Below are 19,976 nucleotides of genomic sequence, written 5' to 3' on the forward strand. Positions count from 1 at the left end.
AAGCACCCGCCTACAAATTCCATGAAAAATTGATGGTTGGGCTGAGGAAACACTCAAATTAGCATCCCAGATGGGAGAAGGGCTGCAGTACCATCTCCACAGCTTTTTTTCTCTGCTTATCCTGCCAAGATCCCATCAACTTTGGGACAACTGCAGCACACATAGCCTTTGGCCCATCTAATATCAAGCAATATAGGAATGCAAGAAAGTGTGAAAAGGAAATAATTTATTATTGCACTGATTTTCTGGGATGAGAGAAAGACCTTCTGTAGCACAGGGGTGTAGGACACAAACCTTCAAAGCAAGCAAGGACTCCTTAAATCTTCATTACTGGTGGTGCAATAACATCCTCGCTGATCTGCAGAGGGCTCAGCAAAAATAGGCTCTGGTACCAGCTCGGGGGACTCTCAATTACATGGTATCACATTATCTCTGGAATTAATTTGCAATCATATTAGAAAAACAAGTGCTTACTCTGGGAATATAAACTGCTGTCCCTGGAGCTTCTGCTTGAGCTTACTTGCGCTGTGAAATAGGAAAAATTCTGTGTACTTCAACAGGGTTACTCTAGGTTTATACCTGCATAAGGCAAAGTAGAAACTGTTCTACAGGCTTCAGAAAACAGGAGCAAAAGGTTGTGGTGGTGTTTAGAAAGCTCTCATTTACTTAAGGGTTGTTTGACACTCAAGATTTAATGTAAATAGTCAGAACTGTAATTAAACAATAGCAGTGTAGGCACAAGATGGATGACTTTCAGTGGCAATGAAAAGTGAACAGAGGTGGCCAATAGACCAAGGGAAAACACACAGCATACAGGACTAGTGATTTCGGTTAGAACTTCCTTAATGTCAGTGCTATACAAAGGGCCAAGATTGCTGTTTCAATCACTACTCATCAGCTCAACAGTGCTACTGTTTTCTTTTCACGACCAAGTTTTTTTGCACATTGTCCTTTGAGGACCTCATTCCCATTGGCACCTGACTCTAAGGGAAGTTTTCAGGGTCTGCTGGATTTATTAATACTCATTATTATTTCAAAGGTGAAGAATGTGAAAAGTTGAGCAACAAGGAAAACAGTGCTATTTTCTTTGTGACTCATGCCCTCTCCTCACTCCTGCACACTTCAGAGTCAAAGAGCCTTTGACATTATTTAAATATCTGCTTTGATGGCAGTTCCTTCACAGAGAAAGCGTTCAGAGATCACACTTAGAGCAGCAACACCTACCGGAAACTCATATAGTTAATACTGTTAAACCAGATTATCCATTACTTCCTATAGGATGATTTTTAAGCACCATATTGCGCTCAGTGGGTAAGCCCACATAGACTTTCTCCTTTTTATTTTTTTTTGCCAGGAGACTGTTTCATTCCACATGACAATGTCCCTCCTTCTCTGCCAGTTCAGAGCATCTGCCAACTCACTCAGCACAATACACTGTAAATCACCAAAAACCTCTCTGGTGTGACTAAGCCAGTGGCTGGTGTCTGTGCCCCCAAGTACTCCCAGAATCTCAAGGTCTGGGTTATGTCCTCAAGCCTGCACGTTGCAGGAAGAAGGGAAGGAAGGTCTGGCCAGAGCAAGAAAACAACAGAGATATTCTCCTCTCACGTTTGCACAGATACAAAGGATTATCAGTGTGGCTCTAAGGAGTGATGTGAGAGACCAGAGCACTGTCTACAGCTCTGGAGATACCAAATTTGTCCAAGCACTTGGCTGGGAGCTGCTCCCGCTGCCACTGCAAGGCTCACTGCCCCCACAGAACCTTCTCCTAATTTAGCTGTTTGAATGTGAAGCCTGACACCATAAACCCAAAGTCTCAAGGCTTTTATTCACATGTCTCACCCCACTGAAAAGGCTACACAGACAAGAAACGCTTTAGCCAAGTTCCCCACCCCTGGATCCGACTGCAAAACCTGTAGAGCACAACAGCATACGCGGAGGCTGCACACCAGGAACAACTCCTGAGGGTCAAAGGCCCGATCTTCCCACTCTTCACTCCCTACCCCAGGTGGAGCAGGCTTTACGGCAGGGTCTGGAGACTGCTTCTTTCACCATTAGCAGTATAGAGAGTTTTAAAGTCAAAGACGTGTAGTTACAGTACCCCAATTTGAGAAGTGTCCCTCTCTGCTGCTGTGTGAAACCACTTCAGCTCAGGAACTGGATCATGAAAATAAAATTTGTCAAGAGCTGGGACAGGTCTGGCTCCCTGTTATCTTAGCCAAAGAGCATTACAGCCCTTATCTGTGGGGCAAGCTGGGGACACGGACCAGGAAGCTGCTCATAATTTAAGGCTGGGACAGTGAATTTTCATCATTCTAATCATTATACTAAGGAAATATTTGTTCCTGCCATTGTAAGGGAACTACAAGCCAAACCAAACACCTTGGCCACTCCTAGGAAACACCTTCTGGGTGTTAACCTACTCCTGACCTTCACTCCCTGGAAGAGCATCCTCCAGCGCTGAGGCTCACTGACAGCCACCCACTCCAGGAGCTAAAGTCCTTCCCCAGTCTCCATGCTGGTCAGCACCTGGTCTGCAGGCAACTTGATCAGGAAACTCAACCAGCTTCAGGTGGGAAACTTAAATACTTTTGCCAATTAGCAACAGCCCTTTGCTGCTTGGATTCTTTACATAACGAGACGTTACCTTGCAACTCCTCCAAAGAAAAAACACCTTCCATGCTAATCCAGTTACAACAAAAAAATCATTATATGCAAATAAACACTCGCTTTCTTGGCATCACCATGAAGCCAATCTTGCAACCTGCATCCCTCCTGGGATCCTGGCCAAGTCCACCTGCCCCTGTGAGTCACCTCTAATTGCTCTGCACAGTTGCAGCAAGCCCTGGCTGAGCAGAGGAAATCTGCATTCTTGTCGTTATTATACAGAACTTCATTGATTCAATAAATCTTGTTAGGCAGTCATTTTATTACAGTGAGAGCCAGGGAGGACAAACCCTAAACCTCACTCTCCTAGGAAAAAGGCACATGTGTGTTGTATCTCAGTTGGAGCCCAGCTAAAACTCCCTGGAGATCCTGCTGATCCCAGCTCAGATACCACAGACCAAGTCACAAAGCACATGTGGGGTTTTTTTCCAACTATATTTGGATGTTCTCTCTTATTTGGGCCATTAACCCCATGGTTACTGAGGCATCTCACAGTGAATCTTTAGGTCCAGCTCTGAAGCGATGAGGGCAATTGGCTTTGGCCACGTTTACCACAACGAAAACTGAGATGCACATGTAAGGCCAAGGCTGGAGAAGTCTTGGCTTTGGGGAAACACCTTTGTGTGTTTGTGCTCTGCTGGTGGTGGTGCTCCTTGACACAGCAGAGACCTCTTCTACCAAGTGAACAACAGGGGAAGAAACAAGGGAGAGATGTGAGGGAACACAAGGTCATTGGGATCAGGGGGCTGAGCTGCAGCCACGTGGGAAGGAGAAGGTCGGGGGGCTGGGAGCACAGGCGAGGGGGTGCCCACGGCAGCAGAAACTCGGGGCAGAAGAAGCCAGCCTGTCTCGTGCCTCTGCCCAGCTCCCCCCTTGTTTTTCCAAAAACACAGGGTGAAAACAATAGTCTTTTAAAAAGCACTAACCTTCTGGTGCCAAGCTGGGGGAGCCTCCCACACCACACACAGGCAAACAAAGCTGCTGTGTCCTCCCGGAGCCCGGGCACGGGCAGCCAGCTCCACCTGCTCCCACCCAGCAGGTCCCCTGGTCCCCACCGAGCTCCGGCCGTCCCAGCCTGATCCTGGGCACTGAGACGTGTCCCGGCATCAAAACCTGCTCAGCCTTGTATGTGAAACGCAGCGCGGGGATGGTTGGGGCTGAGCCAGAGTGTGTGGGAGCAGGTGTGTGCGTGTGCGGGGGTGTTTCTCCAGCTCAAACCCAACGCCGCTCAAACTGACAGCAGGGTAAGCTCTCGTTTCATCTTCTGAGGCGGGTATCTGTGCCGGGAAAGGCGGCTCCGTGTGCTTTCTGTCTTGTCAGAAGAGCTGGCTTGGGAAGGAACAGTTGCTGGGGATCGTTCACGCACATCTTGTATGCTGTGCTGACAACAGCTCTTGACAACTCCTACCATCAATTGCAAATCTCCCAACACTTCATGTTTGCTTTGAAGCCCGGCTCCAGAGCTCATTCAGCTGATGGAGAATCAGGAAAAAAGCGAGTGGAGGAGGGAGCAAAAGGGGGTTTCTAGCCAATGTGGTCAAAGAGGCATGTGAAAATGGGGTCTTTTAGGGCTCCAGCAGTAGGCAGTGAACAAAAAGAATGAGATTTCTCAAAATAAAACAACAATCTCAGGAATTTTAAGATGGTCTTATGAATTTAGAGGCCAACTCAGTATCAAATTTTTGAATTTGGCAAAGTTGCAACAAGCAGGGAGGAAAAAAATGATGTGTGACTCCAAGTGGGTGTTTTCAAACAGCATCTTGTTTGGGGAAAATAATCCCTCTCGGTCTGCTTTGTTTTCTTGTGATTCTGGAAATAATTCTCCTTCTCAGAGAGAAGAATTGGGTTTTTCTTTTTCTGTCTCATCATGGGAGCTACCCCAGGTCACAGCTGGTCCCCGCATCCCTCCTAGCACCAGAGTTACCACCTCAAAGTGTTACATAAACACGTGTGCGGATCCTAGATCACACGTTTCATTTAGCAATGAGAAATCAGCCAAGAGATGCCTTGGCTGAAGGCATACCTGTGTGGGGCTGAGCCCCGGAGCAGGGGATGGAGGCAGCAGGGATGCCCTGGGGCAGCAGCATCGCTCCTGGGACCCTCCTCTCCAGGGAGCAGGAGAAGCAATAGCTATTAGCGCTATAATAGCTCCATAATGACTTTATAATAGCTCCAGCCTCCCCACCACTCCTCCTGACTTATACCATTTTATTTCTGTCCTGTCCAGGCTCCTATTTCAGTGGGAGCTGGGTAAGCCAAGCCCACGGTGCTGCTTTGTGCCAGCTCCAGCCATCACCCACCGCACATCAGCTCTGGCACAGCCCTCCCCTGGTACTGGCAAGGGTAGCAAGGAGTGAAGGTGTTCAGAGGGAGAAGGTGTCAAACAACTTTTGTGCCAGGTGCAGTTCTCCCACATTGGTAGACATCCCCAGTAACTCTGACGACTTTGGTGGCATCAATCCAGACTAAGCCAGAGGCAGCTAAAATGATATTATCCTCGGCGCGGGAAGGCTGCGGGCACCACTGGAGAACTGTTCCTGCCCACCCAGTGCCCCTCACATCTCGGTCACGTAGCAAAGGGTTGTGTTTGCTCTACAGTGGGCTTCAGAGTAGGGAAAACCTGCAGGAAAGTGCTCCCAGTGTGGGTGAGTGGGCATTTACGTGTCAACACGTTAGACACGGTTCTGCCCAGACATCCCCCAGCCACAGGGCAACCCCGGGGCAGCATGGCATGGTACGGCCTGGTGTGGCACGGCACGGCATGGCGTGGTGCTCCCTTCCATGGGTGTGCTGCCCTGCTTGGGTCCACACTGTGTCACCTCTTCTAACGCACCCACCTGAAAATCATCGCACCTCTGTTTTAACATACCTCTGACACCATTTTATTAGCACACTGCTTTAACGTCCCAAGCGCAATGCGCACAGCCGAGGCTCCAATTTAATTTTACTTCTCTTTTAACGTGTTTCATGAATACCCAGGGAATTGGAAATGTCAGGACACCAGCGTGGCTGTATCGGCCATGGGAATCTGCCTCCTTGTTCACAATAGATAATTGAAGACTATTTCAAACAGGAGCTGCCTCAACGTGAGCGTTGGCTCCTCACAGTGCTGACTCCAGCTTCATTTATTTTCTAGCTCTACAAAGGACTAATAAGGCTTTAACCTACCTGATTTTATAAACTTGAGTTCTGAAGCATTCAGTGGTGCATGGCTAAGGAGGAAATAAAAGAACTTAACCTGAAACAGCACTCAGTATTCAGAATGGGCGAAAAAAATATAAATCTCAGAGTCATGCTCAAATGGCAGGGACACTATTTCTCTCTATAACAGGGTAAATGCACCGACCGGCAATACCTGTTGATGACTTTGGTCTCTGCTTCAGCGTGCACCAAGTCCCTGGGAAGGGGTTCTGCTTCACCGGATGGTGCCACCCTCAAACCCCTCAGAAAGGCAATTTACTGAGCCATGAGATTAACCCCTCGGGCACTGCTAACTCCTGCATAAACCAGGTAGGAACCAGAACACGGACAGGAGCAGGGCCAGGTTTTCCCCCAGGCAACAGATGCCTCCAGCCCGACCTGCCCGTGTTCAGGACCGGCAGCACCAGACCTACCCCGCAGTTAATATACATTAATGATGCCGACCACACCATGATTTAAGCGAGGTGGGCTGCCAGGGAAGTGAACCAGGCAGGATTTAGGAAAACTATGCTCCGGGCCTCTCCCTTTGAGCAAGTCTCATCATCCCATTACACCTTTTCACCACGTGTAAATTGGGAGCGGCGAGACCAACGTGCACAAGAGGCGCCTGGGCAGCCCCCCTCCCATCACACAGGCAGCAGAAGGCCGGTGCAGTGCAGAGTCCCCAAATGTGGTCTCTGTTATTTCACAATAGTTGTGTGCAGACAAGCTTTCCTGGCCCGGAAAGGACATTTTGCTAAAATACAGCTCCTCCTCATGCCAAGCGCAGCCAGATGAACCACAGAGCCACAATACAGCTATTTTTTTTTATCATCCATACAGCCTCAAAACCCCAGGGATGGGCCAGCCAACTTGAGCAACGAACATCAAAAAGTCACTAGATGTTGTTGCGGCAGGCGGGATCACTGGGTGGCTTTTATCCCAGCTGCTGCTTGAGCTACTTAGATGGGAGAGGGTTTTGCAAGCCTGTCCCCTCCATACGTGTCCACTGGCCACCCAAGTGCCACTGGACATCTGGGACAAGCTGGGATGGGTGTGTGGTGCAGGGACATCCCACAGGGGGGAGCCTCATCACCAGCCTGTGGGGGACACTGCCCCGGGGACATCATCATCCCAGGGGACATCATCATCCTGAGTGAGCATCCTCACCAGCTGCTGCACCCTCTGCTCATGCTACGATGCACTGTTATGTTTGATCCCAGCATTGTAGGTTTTGCTCCATTCCCACCCTCTCTGAATTAAGGGATGAAAAATGTGCTGTTTTCATCCTCAAAGGGACTGGGCAAAGATGCCTCCAAAACTACCTTGGTTCAGGCTTTTCAGGGGGGAATATGATCAAGGAAGTCTGTTTTCAAAGGGTGTCACTGGGAGAAATTCAGCCTACAGAGGGTCCTAACGGACCTCCATGCCTGGAGGATGCTGACAAGACAGACCAGTGAGCCAGATCCCCACCTTATGCCTTCTCATTGGGTCAACTTTAAACCAAACAGTAAAGGCTTAAAACTGGTTTACTCAAGCCAGAGACCTTGCCATGAGTTGTCACCTCACTCTGAACTCAGGTAACACTGGAGATGTCTCCTCCCACCGCAAAGGTTAATAAATGCACGGCACTGCCTTCATCCACAGACTGATTAAAGTGTACATATGAACATGACATCAATGCCCCGCTCCATTAAGAAATGAAAATACACAGCTCGACGCCTGTGAAAAGACAGGCAAGGCAAGAAAAGCTTCCTTGGGGGGAGGAGAGCAAACTGCTGGAGCTGCAGCGGGAACCATGGGGGGAGCGAGCCCCCCAAGCTGTGCAGGGTCCCCACTGCCTTTGTGGGGCAAAGCACATGCCAGAAACAACTTTTCTCCTCACTTTGTTTTTCCCAACAAGACTCAAAGTGGTTTTAAAGTTACTCTTTGGCCCGGGATCCCCCAGAGGAAGCCTTAGCTTTGTGCATCCAGAATCACCTCTGTCCAAAGAAATAAAGATGAGTTTTAAGGAAGTATTTGTAGCTTAAATCACCGTTTTCTTCTGCAAGTCTCAAAACCTCCCACACTCAGTGTACCAGACACAGCCAGCACCATCACACGTATCCTCCAGCTCAGAAAGATCTTTGGGCTTAATCTTTTCCCCATGACATGAAGTGGATGGGGGACAGGAGGGGTGACAGAGCCACAGTCGCGAAGTGACAGTGCGAGGAACCACGCTGGGAAAGGCTGGGAAGCACCACATGACCCAGATTGTAATCAGTTAATTTAACTTGAGTTTGGCCAGGAATGATTAAGAAGGAGGTGATAATTTTCCTCCATATCAAGTGCCCAATCTCTTCCTGGACAAGCTTTTATCTGCTGAGGTGACACATTGCCAGGACAGAGATCTGTTCCCCTCATGCAGATGCCCAGGCAGTAACCTATCTGCTGCACTAACACCGTTTTGCATGACACTTCCTTTAAAGAAGGAGAGAAAAACAAAACACTTGTCCCTACTTTATAATGCTGCTGTGTAAACAGCCCTGTAGGCTTTGAAGGACACACCTCAAGGAGGCAGGTGAGGTGAGGCTGATCAGGTCATGGAGCTGCTTCTCCAGGGCCGACCGGCAGCTGAGTCTTTTTGGGAGTTGCTGAGATCTGAAGGTTGATCTGAATGTGGGTGTTTTACTCTGCCCCACTTTTCAGGGCAGCTCGAGATGTGGCAGAACTGTGTTCAGACATGTCGTTGCCCAAAAGTAGCTTTGCATCATTTTCAGGTGCTGTGGAGGCAGAGGTGTGGAGTAATGACTGGGATTTAGGAAACTCAGCCAGGATGGACCAACAGCCCCACAACAGCCCTTTTCCAGGGGTAGATCCTCAGCAAGGAAAAGTTTTGCTCCACTGGAAGGGCTGGGAGAGTTTGGGGCAGAAGATGTGACCTCCCTTCACAGCGCAGAGGGGATGCTGCCGCCTCCGCAGAGGGACGTGCCAGAGGGTTTGTCGAGACATTTGGCTCTGCAGGCTCATGTGGTCATTGCCCCCATGCTGGGAGGGCAAGGGAGCTGCCTTTGGGAGTCTGGAAATGGGAGAGAACAGGGACACAGAGGCTTAGGAGCGGAGTGGGGAAGTCACTGGAGTGAGAAGATAATGGAAAAATACAGCTTTTAAATACGCAATGCAAACGCAGGGGGTGGAAGGGGAAGAAATGCGCTTTATCTGCTCGCAAGTGAAATAGCCTTGGTCTTCCCATGAGCAACATCCCAGCTTGGCTCCTGTTGCTGTCTCGAACACTCCCGCAGACACCCTGGCCAGGGGTTGCAGCCCTCCCTGCTCGCCCCGTGCCGACGAGCAGCCATCCCCGCCAGGCAAGCCGCCCAGCTCCGCGCCCCGGTGCCAGGGGATGGCTCTTGGGATCCGGGGCTGGCGTGGGAATCTGGGGATCTGGGAATCTGGGGATCAGCAAGGAGCTTTCCCCAGGGAAAGGGGCACTGCCGCTCGCAGGGCAAACACCCCCCCTCCAGCCCCTGCCCCCGCGAGCAGAGGAGCTGCCAGTCAGGCTGGAGGAGCCCCAACCCACCACCCAGCTTGTCCCCCCCACCGCCACGGCAGGGCCACGCTCGCCCATCTCATTCCTGACTCATGTTGAGGCCACAGCAAATTAAATCTCCCCCTTGAGCCCCTTGCTCTGCCTCTTGCTGATGGAAAAAAAGAGGGGTTTCCTCCCTCCTTTGCTCCATCTTCTCTTTTCTAGCCTAAACGCAACAACCTGTGCACACAGACCCCGGGGGCCATTTCTGTGACCCCCATCAGGGCATCACACTCTTCCCAAATCACCTTGGCAGCCCTTGCTGGGAAGCGTCTGTGTCTCCAGCTGGCTTGTGGCTGATACAATCAGAACTTGGTTCCAAAACTAAATTTTTTGCTTCCTGGAACCAAAAGATGTAAAGCCCAAACTGTGCAACCTGGAGCCTCCTGTGATTCTGCTTTTAGGGTCCTGACAGTCCTGTATTCTATTCCAGGATGTGTTTCCTTCACTAGCAGAGCCGCTTACCTTGGACTTGCTTCGGTCCCGGCCTCTCTGATGAAGTTCACTGCTCACCCCATCACACCGCCCATGAGGCTGTCTTGGGAATCAGGATTAAAAGTAAAACAGAGAAACTGGTTGCACTGGTACAACAGAGGGGGAATAAAATGCTGCAGGCAGGCAGGAGACAGGAACTTCTTGGGATGATTTTGTCACTAGGAAAGCACACCCTAAACTGTCACTGTTAGGCATTGTAGCCTTTTTTCAGTGAACATCAGGCCACTTCTAACTATGTGCCAAAATAGGAATGAGAAGGATTAAGTCCATGGGATAGGTGTGGCATAAAACCTGATTTTAGTTGCACCTCCATCCTCAATTACCATTCATTAATCAAAACATATTCATCAGACAGGCAAAATTCCCACCAGCATTGCCAGGTCCAGGGCTCGGGTCCTGCCAGTGTTTGCTCCTGCTGGGAACTGCAGCAGCCCATGAGGGACTGTGCAGCAGGCAGAGCAACAGGAACATATTTTCCCTCATACGGGAAAGTCAGGAAAACTAAAAAAACAAAAACAAAAACAATAACCAACTTCTGCATAGAGCTGAGCATGCAGGAGGATTGCCCTACAGCTGCAGTCCTCTATGATGGAGCATTTAGAAGCTAAGGGACACGTCCCCTTTGCTGAGTGGCTGGCTGTGCACAGAGCAAGGACGTGGCATCGCCCGCAGGGGCTCGGGTGGCTTCCTGGGGCGAGCGGTGTGGGAGAGCACCATAAAACATCCTCCGCCTTGCCAGTGAGGGGGTGGCTTTCTAATTACCCAGGTGGATTTTTATTGTTACAAAGCCAGCAATGCAGGATTTGACGCTAGGGGTCTGAATGTGTCACCTGCTGATGACAATTTAGCAAGTGGGCTGTGCTTTATTTTCCTGTTGTCCCCAGCCATGGGGTTCGGTGTCCCAACAAGCAGAGAGCCTGTCCCTGCGGGACCTGCCGCCTGGCAGAGTGTGTGGCACTTACATAAACAGATCTATCTCTTGTCTGCCTTCCCTTAAAACCCATATTCTGATGTGAAGAGGGTTTTATGGGTGCATGGGGCTGTATATACTATTACTATCTCTTGACTGGGGACAAATACCAAAATATTTTAGGATTTCAATCATCCTGTGAAAAGCACCGGCTGTTTGGTCTCATAGCAAGAAAATAAGAAACAAAACACCAACATTCTAGCAGTAAAGCCAAGGGGCTCCAGCTGACACTCAGGACACCTCTTTCCAAACAGCCGGCCCCGCAACAGCGCATGGAGCCATTGCAGACTCCCATGGTGTCACCGTGCCAGGCAGCTCATGGCTCATATCGAGATCTGAGGCTGCCCAGGATGACTGACACTTCATTTGCTGCATAGCCAGGTAAATTCAACAGAATTTTCCTTTCAGATGTTGTTTGGTTTTTGTTTTGTGTTGTTTCGCTTTTTCCCTCATTCAAGACCAAACCAAAACCAAGCTTCTAGGAGGTACGAAAACCAAAGGGAAACTCCTTTGGCATCATTTCACAGATGGGACCTACAGGTGACCCAGGCTGTGACCAGTGGGCTTTTCTCAGGAGTGGTGGGGGAGCACCCAGCCCCGCAGCCCTCCGGAGCCCAGCCGGGCTTCGCCCACACATGCCCAGCAATGTACGGAGCAAAGCACCAAAATCAGCTTCCAAACAGCTACATCCAGCCCAGCTCTGCCACTGATTTACCCTGAGATCTCCAGACCAGCTGTCTCTGTGCCTCTGTTTACCCAACTGTTAACAGAAGCAGCTGTATTTAATCTCTTTTACTGCAAGAACATTGTATGAAGTGCTCTATAAGTGTAAAATCTATTAACAGAGCAAGACCAAAGTCTGCTTTTGCCTAAGGTGGGAATGTCCAGCAGCGATATGACTGGGATTGCCGCAGTCCCATCGGTCTGCCGGGCTGGATGACCCCGCAGAAACGCTGGCTCCCGCTTGCCAGGACCGAGCTGTAAATGCAGAAAAACACTGCAGCAATGCGGGAAGGCTTGTCTCAGCACGCTGCTTTGTTTGCTGACAACTAGCGTAAGTGACAACGTTACAAGTGACTTTTAAGATCCCTGTGACTTTAATTGGAAAGGACATTTTTAATAGCCCAGGCAAATAGCTGGGTGATCCTGCCAACTGCAGCGACTGCTCGCGGCAGAGCTTCACGCCCAGAGACGTTGTTATTCTTCTGGCGTGTGATAGGAATATCATGTGTGAACTGACAGAGCAGACATGCCAACATTTTTTGTAGCTGTACAAGCTCTCTCAGACAAGGGGAAAAAAAAAATCAATATGCCCCCAGGGACAGCCAGACACAAACCCCAAAATTACCTGTGTACATATAGAAAATGCACGGCAGATTTCCAAACCGTATGCAAGGGCTTTAATCAATGAACTTCACTGATACATGGGAAACACTTTATTCCCAGTAATTGTCCTTTGACAGCTCTAACAAGTAGGATCTGTTCGGGATGGTAATGATTAAAATGCTGACTCACAGAGGGTTTTGCCATGTTGGCAGGACTACACCAGCTTTGTGCTCACTTGGAAGGTATTTTGCATCCCTGCTTTTCAACCAATCTGCAATTTTAATCCTCTGGCTACGAACAGTTTTTTGCGGCTTTGCCCAACTGACTCCAGGTTTCCCTTCCACAGGGTCTGGAGGGAGAGGGTTCTCCTCCCGCTCGCTGACGTGCTGACGGGCAGCAGGACAGGGAGAGTCCCGGTGCTTTCTGCACCAGAGGTGCTCCTCTGCCTGCTCCTGGAAAGGAGGGAGAGGAGCGACAGCCCCCCAGCCTGCTGGGACCTGAGCCGATAGACCCACAGGTCAGAGATGCAGTGCCGCGATGCGTACAACCCCAGGGCAGGATGCTGGCTTTGCAACACCCTCATGCATCTCGTGGCAAGACAGCAAAGTACTTGGAAAACTCACTTAAGGTGCAGCCTCCTGCCCGACTGCGGTGCAGCTGGCTGCAGCTGCTCGCCCAGGTGCAAAGATGGGGTTTATCCCTGCGTGGCCCTTTTTGCCCGTGGCACAGCCCCCCCGGTGCCACGCGTGGTTTCCTTGAACCTCACATTTGCAGCCCCTTCCTGAGTCCCATTGCAGCAGCAGCAGTTAACGCCAGGAGATGGATGTACACAGGGGTCAGCTGGGGAGCTGAGAGGAGGAGGAAGAGGAGGAGGAGGAGGAGGGAAGCACCTCTGCCCTGCCCTGGAGCCAGATGCTGCACCCCTGTGCCACGGGGCAGTGCCTGGCAGAGCCGGGGGGCTGCTTGGCACTGCTGGCATAGCACAGCACTGCTTTGGGGCTAAGCACCCACACTGCCCCGCTCAGCAGGCAGGATCCCCACCCAGGGTGAGCCAGCCCCCAACTGGGACCATTCACCCACAGGAAAACAGACCAAGAAGTTTCCACAAACACCATCTCACTGTTGCTCCATCCAGAGCATTACAGGCCTTTACAGCCCTTCATGATGTTGGCCATAACTATTAAGAGACATTTTTGGGTTTCCTCTGATAAGGATTTTCCTTTCCTGAGCACAGCCCATGGCTCGGCAGTGGTGGAGGCCCCTCGCCCCGCTCAGGGGGTACGGGCAGCGCTCCTGCCTGCAGAGCCAGCAAGCAGCCAGGCTTCTGATGCGGCAGCCTTCACCATAGGGAAATTACTAACCCCAGAAAACTGTTCCCCTAATTACAGCGTTGGAGCAGGGAGCAAACCACATAAATGATTCACACAGTGTTCCCAAGCTGCAGCCGCGTAAATTAGAGAGATTTCCAAACACTCCCGAGTCCTGCACACTGTTATCAGGATGGAAATGCAGAAACTTTCATCATAAAGAGGCAAGGAGGGTAAAAAGCCCCGCCGTTAAACGCATCTCTTCAAATCAAGAAGACCTGGGAGGTCTATCCCCTATAGATCTTTACAGAACGGTTGTTAAAACCCCTCAGGGAGTTCTCATAGGAGGGAGCAGGGCAGATAGCAGAGGAACTATAGAAATGCATCAGCTTGTTATTTCGGAGGGACGCAGGGACTGAGCCTCCGCTGGCAAGCAGAGGATGAAAAGGAGAAGGCAAGCGGACTTGAGTCCAAGAGAAAGGGATGGCTGGTGGTGGGGAAGAGAGTTAAAAGTTTCCCATTGTTAGGGAAGTTTGCTCTCCTTCAGACCATCCCGCTCCCAGGGACACCGCGCCGCCTTTTGAAGTGCAACCTTAGGCGGTTCCTTGTCACCCATTGGAGCAGGAGCTTTTTTACCACATTAAGTCATTGGGTAGCAAATGAATGGGGGGTTTTGACTATTCACAACTTCACCTTATAAATATCAGGGCTGTAGGTTCCTGCAGCTTTCCTCCATCCCGATAGCTCACCTTGGGAAGGAGCGGAGGGAAGCGGCCCTGCCCACTCGGGGACCTGCGGTGCAGAGAGCTACGGATCAGCGAAAGGGATCCAACCCTGCTCCTTGTGACAGCCATGAAGAGAAGCACCTTCCTCATCCTCTCCCTCGCAGGGGTCTACGGTGCCGTTCTCCACGCAGCAGCATGGTAGGGTCCAACTCAGCGGAAAGGCCATTTTTTTAGGGATGCTCTTCAGCCTGTGGTAAACTCCAGGATTCATTTTCTTTTCTTTGTTTCAGGTCTGTGAATAACTTTCTGATGACAGGACCTAAGGTAATTAACACACAGACTATGAGGAATTTAAGTAGAGCAATTTTGTTTTGCAAATGGGAAATAGGACTCTTCCAAGGAACCCGATTTCCCAGAGAATATTGTCTCCAAGTCCTGCCGAGTAATGAGGGAAAGGACTCACAAACCATTTATGCCTGTTTTCGTTGATAAATGGTAAAACACAGTGGGTTTTAACCCTGCTGTTTCCCATGCCAGGCTTACCTGACATACTCGAGCAGCGTGGCGGCCGGGGCGCACAGTGGGATGGAGGAGTGCAAGTTCCAGTTTGGGTGGGAGCGCTGGAACTGCCCCGAGAGCGCCCTGCAGCTCTCCACCCACAACCGGCTCCGCAGCGGTGAGTGCACCTTTCCCTGCCAGCACCAGCATCCTCGTCCCGGGATGCCTTCGGCTACGAGCCGGGATGCGCTCTGAAGGGAGCTGGTGCTGCTAATTAAACCGACCGATGGGGAAGGGCTTTGGTGTCCCCAGAAATCATGGTTGTTTTTCTCTATTTGTATTAATTAGTGTAATAAACAATGCTAACATTTTTCTCAGAACCCCCGGCTCTCTCTGGGTCTCTATCCGTGCTAGGCTAGAGCCCGGCCCTTCCCGCAGTGCTGCTCCCTGGGCTCGCTCCTGCCGCTTTGTGCGCAGCATCCCAAGGAGCACAGTGCTGGAGGCACCTGAGCTTGCAATGTGGGGGGATAAGTGCAGAAAAGACAAAGGGAATGTGCACTAAGAAACTGTCTTCTTAAGAAAGTTGTGGATATATTTCAATACCGTCTACTTCAACAAGCAGAAATCTCTTTTTTTTTTTTTTTTTTCTTTTTCTTTCCCAGAACAGCATCTCTATTTGAATCTGTTAGGAAAGCCAAAAAAGAAACTAAATTAGAAGTGTGGGTGCAGACAACTGTTAGCACAGGTTCAACCACCAACTGAAACAAGATCAATGACGATTTTCCCCAGCAGGCAAGATCAAAGCAAGAACATACCCACCCCCCACCACCCCACCCCCCCCCCCGCCCCGCAGCAGGAAAGGACAGAGACAAACTGAGTGCCAGGTGAGGGGAGGGATAATTAACCTTGGCCAGAGCAGGATTGGGCTATTGCCTTAAGATCCTACTCTTGCCAAGGAACTCCATCCTCTGCAAGGACACCTGCATAATATTATGCCAAATTGCTGAAAATCTTGATGCTGAAGCCTGAAAAGACTTCAGTCATGAGCATGTAATTTCAGTAGCACTTTATGCACAAAACTGGTTGCCTGTGTCTTTTTTTTTTTTTTTTTTTTTTTTTTTTCCCTTCTTGCACCTTTGCAGCGCGGGAGAGCTTCATTCCCAATAAACCAGGAGTGACGTCTATGTTTGCATGTGACAGTTTTTCTTCCCTTCTCCCCCAGCTACCCGGGAAACATCCTTTGTACACGCCATCAGCTCGGCCGGCGTCATGTACACCCTCACCAGGAACTGCAGCATGGGAGACTTCGAGAGCTGCGGCTGCGATGACTCCAGGAACGGCCGCGTCGGTGAGCTGCCGGCTCAAGACAGGCTGACATCATCTCTCTCCATCCCCACACGCAGCCCCTGGGATTTCAGGGCAGAATTTGGCCCAGCGGGGTGGTTCTGAGCTTAGCGTGTGTCTTGTCTTGCAGGTGGCCGAGGCTGGGTCTGGGGAGGATGCAGTGACAACGTGGATTTTGGGGAGAGGATTTCCAAACTCTTTGTGGATGCTTTGGAAACAGGACATGATACCCGCGCGCTGATTAACCTGCACAACAATGAAGTTGGGAGACTTGTAAGTCAGATATATTGTAATAATAATAATGAGAAGGATAATAATGTCTATATTGAAAACAAAATCCAAGAGTCTGGTAGGCCATTCAGGTCCCTATCTCCAGCCCTCTGTGACAATCTAGGCCCCATAGTTTGCACGGGAGAAAAAGAAAAGCCAGAATCTGGCCCTAAAACTGGACACAAGGAACTGCAATAAGCATTGCTCCCACTCCTGGCTGCTGCAGCTGTGTCTAATGCATTAAATGTAGCTACTAGCACACACCACTTATTCAGAAATGCACAGGTTTTATACTTATCTAGTGCTTGTCTGGTCTGTAAAACAAAGCAAGAACCGCCTTATTTTAGTGCAATATGCATTTCCAAGCTATTTGGCCAGGGAAACCAGGTGTGAGCCAGCCCTGCTTGCAAGCTGGCTGCCAGACTCGCCCCCCGCTCCCCGCCTGGGCTGGTAGAGGCTCTCAGCATCTTGCACAAACCTCCTTGTCTGTAAAAACAAGGATGGCAACACTTAACATACCTATCTCATAGGGTGTGTCGAGGCTTAATCTCACATAGATACCAGTGATTGGGACCTTATAAATACCAGAGGGAGATAGGTAGATAATATCTGTGAAGTGCTTGGCCTGGAGGAGATGCAGGAAGGCTGGGTATGATTATTCTGAAGCAGTTTCACACGTTTTGAATGAAACCTCTGAGAGGGATGATGGGTTGATGCTGCGATGAGCGAGGTGAGCGGCATGAGAAGGGCATGACCCGACAAAGGTGCTTTTTTCCTGGCCCGGAGAAACAGCACCTGCAAGGGCTGGAGACAATCCTTTGTGCCCAGTTGTTATCTCTGTCCTTTAAATTAGTGAAGAGAGACAGATGTTTTCCAGGAACTGAAATAAGAGCATCAGCTTGTGTCTTGGAAGGACCCGAAGTCATGTGGAGCACAAGCCACTTTTGACCCACTGTCCCCCGAGTTAGAAGTGCCATACAGCCTGATTTTGAGATTTAAATGCTGACGCTCTGCTGCTCCTAATTTCTCCACCTTTTCCACCAAGGCTGTGAAAGCCACAATGAAGCGAGCCTGCAAGTGCCATGGGGTGTCGGGCAGCTGCAGCATCCAGACCTGCTGGCTCCAGCTCGCCGAGTTCCGCGAGATCGGGAACTACCTGAAGCTAAAATATGACCAAGCCCACAAGCTGGAGATGGACAAGAGGCGGATGAGAGCCGGCAACAGCGCCGACAGCCGCGGGGCCACGGCGGAGACCTTCCATCACGTCCACGCCACGGAGCTCGTCTTCCTGGAGGACTCTCCCGACTACTGCACGAGGAACGCCAGCCTGGGCCACCACGGCACCGAGGGCCGCGAGTGCCTGCAGACCGGCAAGAACCTCTCGCAGTGGGAGAGGAGGAGCTGCCGGCGGCTGTGCACCGAGTGCGGCCTCCGAGTAGAGGAGAGGAGGGCGGAGGTGGTGGCCAGCTGCAACTGCAAGTTCCACTGGTGCTGCACGGTGCGGTGCGAGCAGTGCCGGCAGCTGGTGGCCAAGCACTTCTGCGCCCGCCGCGACGCCGCCGCCCCCAACCACATCAAGCGGAGGAACAAGGGACATAAGAGATAGAGGGAAGCCGGGGGTACCCGAGGAGGACGCTTTGGTGTCCCCCGTGCTCGGCAGCCGCCGGCGGAGCTGGGGAAGCCGGGGGGGTGAAGGAGCATCCCCGGGGTCCAGAGGGCTGAGCGGGCACCGCGCGAGGTGACGGGGCCTCCTGCGGACGATGCTGGGGGATGAGGAAGCGCAAGGCGCCGAGGGACCACGCTCCTCCTTGCTTCCATGGGTTTTTTCCTCACTATTTACCAGTAGCTTCTTTCTTGGTGGGAGTCACTTTATCCATGTGTCGGACAGAGGGAAGAATTTCACTCTTCAGGCGGGCTCAACCCCTTGTGCCACCTCCAGCAGCGGGCTCCGGCCCGATGACAAGCGAGGTGGGAATGGGTGCTGGGGCCAAAAGCAGGTCCTGCTGCAGGGGGGGCTCCATCCCGGCAGCCCCGGGGAGCACCGCGGGGGCCGGTCGCGCACAGCGGCTGCACGGCAGCATTTCTAGTGGAAAACTTATGCACTTTCTGATGCGAGAGGAGGTTTTGCAGTGTCATGGTGTGTATTACAAAGACTGCAGCCTTTAGAGGGCTTTTATAAGTTTACAGCCAGTGTTTACAGTATTTTTTCCCCCATTCCTCCCCCCTCCCCATTTTTATTTTCTCCCCCCTTTTTAAATTTTGCATTTTGGTACCAGAACCCCTGACCCCAATAGACAGTAGCTTCATGTACTTGTACTGGATAAAATTAAGCAGTTTACAATTCATCTACTTTTTTTTATTATTATTATTTAGCAGGTAAGAATTCAGAATTCTTTATGCCTAACATTGTTTATTAATAAGTTGTATTATTGCTTAGCACAATCTCGTTTCTCTATATATTTTGAAGGTATCCCTAAAGAGTTAGATTTTGGACTGTATTTTGCAATAAACACCACAATGAAAAGGATTGGCTTTTTTCCTTTCTGGCTTCCTAGCAGCACAACTTTAGGTGAAAACTTGTTACTTTCTGTGTAAAACCCAGCACTTCCAAGATTTCTCATCATTAATCCAAAAGCCACTGAAGCCAGCAAGAAGTTTGTTCTCCTAGACCTCAATAAAAGTTGGCTCCAAACTTCAATCCCCAGAGGGTTTACTTTAATACCTATCACTGTAATATCTAACCTTTTTCAAGTGCTGAGTATGCAGGCACTGCCTGGCTGAAGGTGATTTTGAAGCTCCCAATGCCTCTTTAATTTGCCCAGACCCACATCCCCCAGACAATGCGAGGCTGCCCCTCTTTGATGTGGAAAGCATCGGCACTCACTGCAAAATTCTTGGAGGCACGAGAGGAGCCCTTTGAACTGGGGGCAGGAGAGAAAACTTGGGGACAGTTGTGAATGTGTCTGCTGGTTCCCTGCTGCTCTGGGTGCAAATAGCCCCACACCACGGCAGGGAGGGCAGGAGGGGACAGGAGCAGGAAGGGTCCTGCTCTTCTCCTGGCCTCCCCAGGGCTGTACTTCAGCCAGGATTGCTCCTGGGAGTCACAGTGCTGCTCTGGAGGGAGCCAGGGCTGTGCCACCACCCGCACCCATGATACAGGGGCAAAGGATGCTCTACCAGGTTTGCTTTCCAGCCAGGGGAGGAGAAAGAGAGACAAGGAGAAAAAAAAAAAAAAAAAAAAAAAAAAACAACCCTACAGCTCTGCCAGCATATTGCGCCCACACTACAAATGCTTTGATGCTATTTTATCTGGGTATCCCTATGGCTCCTAGTGCAAACAGCCTCAACACACGCTCAAGCCAAATCAGGAAGCTCAAGGTGTAAAACACAAAAGTCGGGAAGCACAACTAGCTTCCATGCATTTATTCTTGCAAAGAGCAGTTGCATTAAAGCTGGAAGGGTTACACCAGCTGGCCAGCAGCCTGGGGGACTCTTTTGCTGCATTCGGAGTAGCTATTTCTAAAACTTCTGTAAGTAATATGCCACACCACCAAAGCAAAAAAACCCAAGATTTTGCAACAACAGAAATTTGCAACCCAACAAAATTTAGACCAAACTGAAAATTA

General features: G+C 50.5%; 1 protein-coding gene across 1 annotated transcript; it reads left to right on the top strand.

The window, feature by feature from the left end:
• Positions 1-14,330: 14,330 nt before the first annotated feature.
• Positions 14,331-18,031, top strand: WNT8A (Wnt family member 8A). The gene is made up of 6 exons (XM_033006280.2): positions 14,331-14,436; positions 14,529-14,562; positions 14,776-14,914; positions 15,959-16,084; positions 16,211-16,353; positions 17,396-18,031. Exons 1-6 carry the CDS (start codon positions 14,366-14,368, stop codon positions 17,954-17,956), a joined length of 1,074 nt encoding a protein of 357 aa, XP_032862171.1. The 5' UTR covers positions 14,331-14,365; the 3' UTR covers positions 17,957-18,031.
• Positions 18,032-19,976: the final 1,945 nt, after the last annotated feature.

The sequence above is a fragment of the Tyto alba genome, unplaced genomic scaffold (assembly GCF_018691265.1).
Source record: "Tyto alba isolate M040663 unplaced genomic scaffold, T.alba_DEE_v4.0 Super-Scaffold_17, whole genome shotgun sequence".
Taxonomy (NCBI): Eukaryota; Metazoa; Chordata; class Aves; order Strigiformes; family Tytonidae; genus Tyto; species Tyto alba.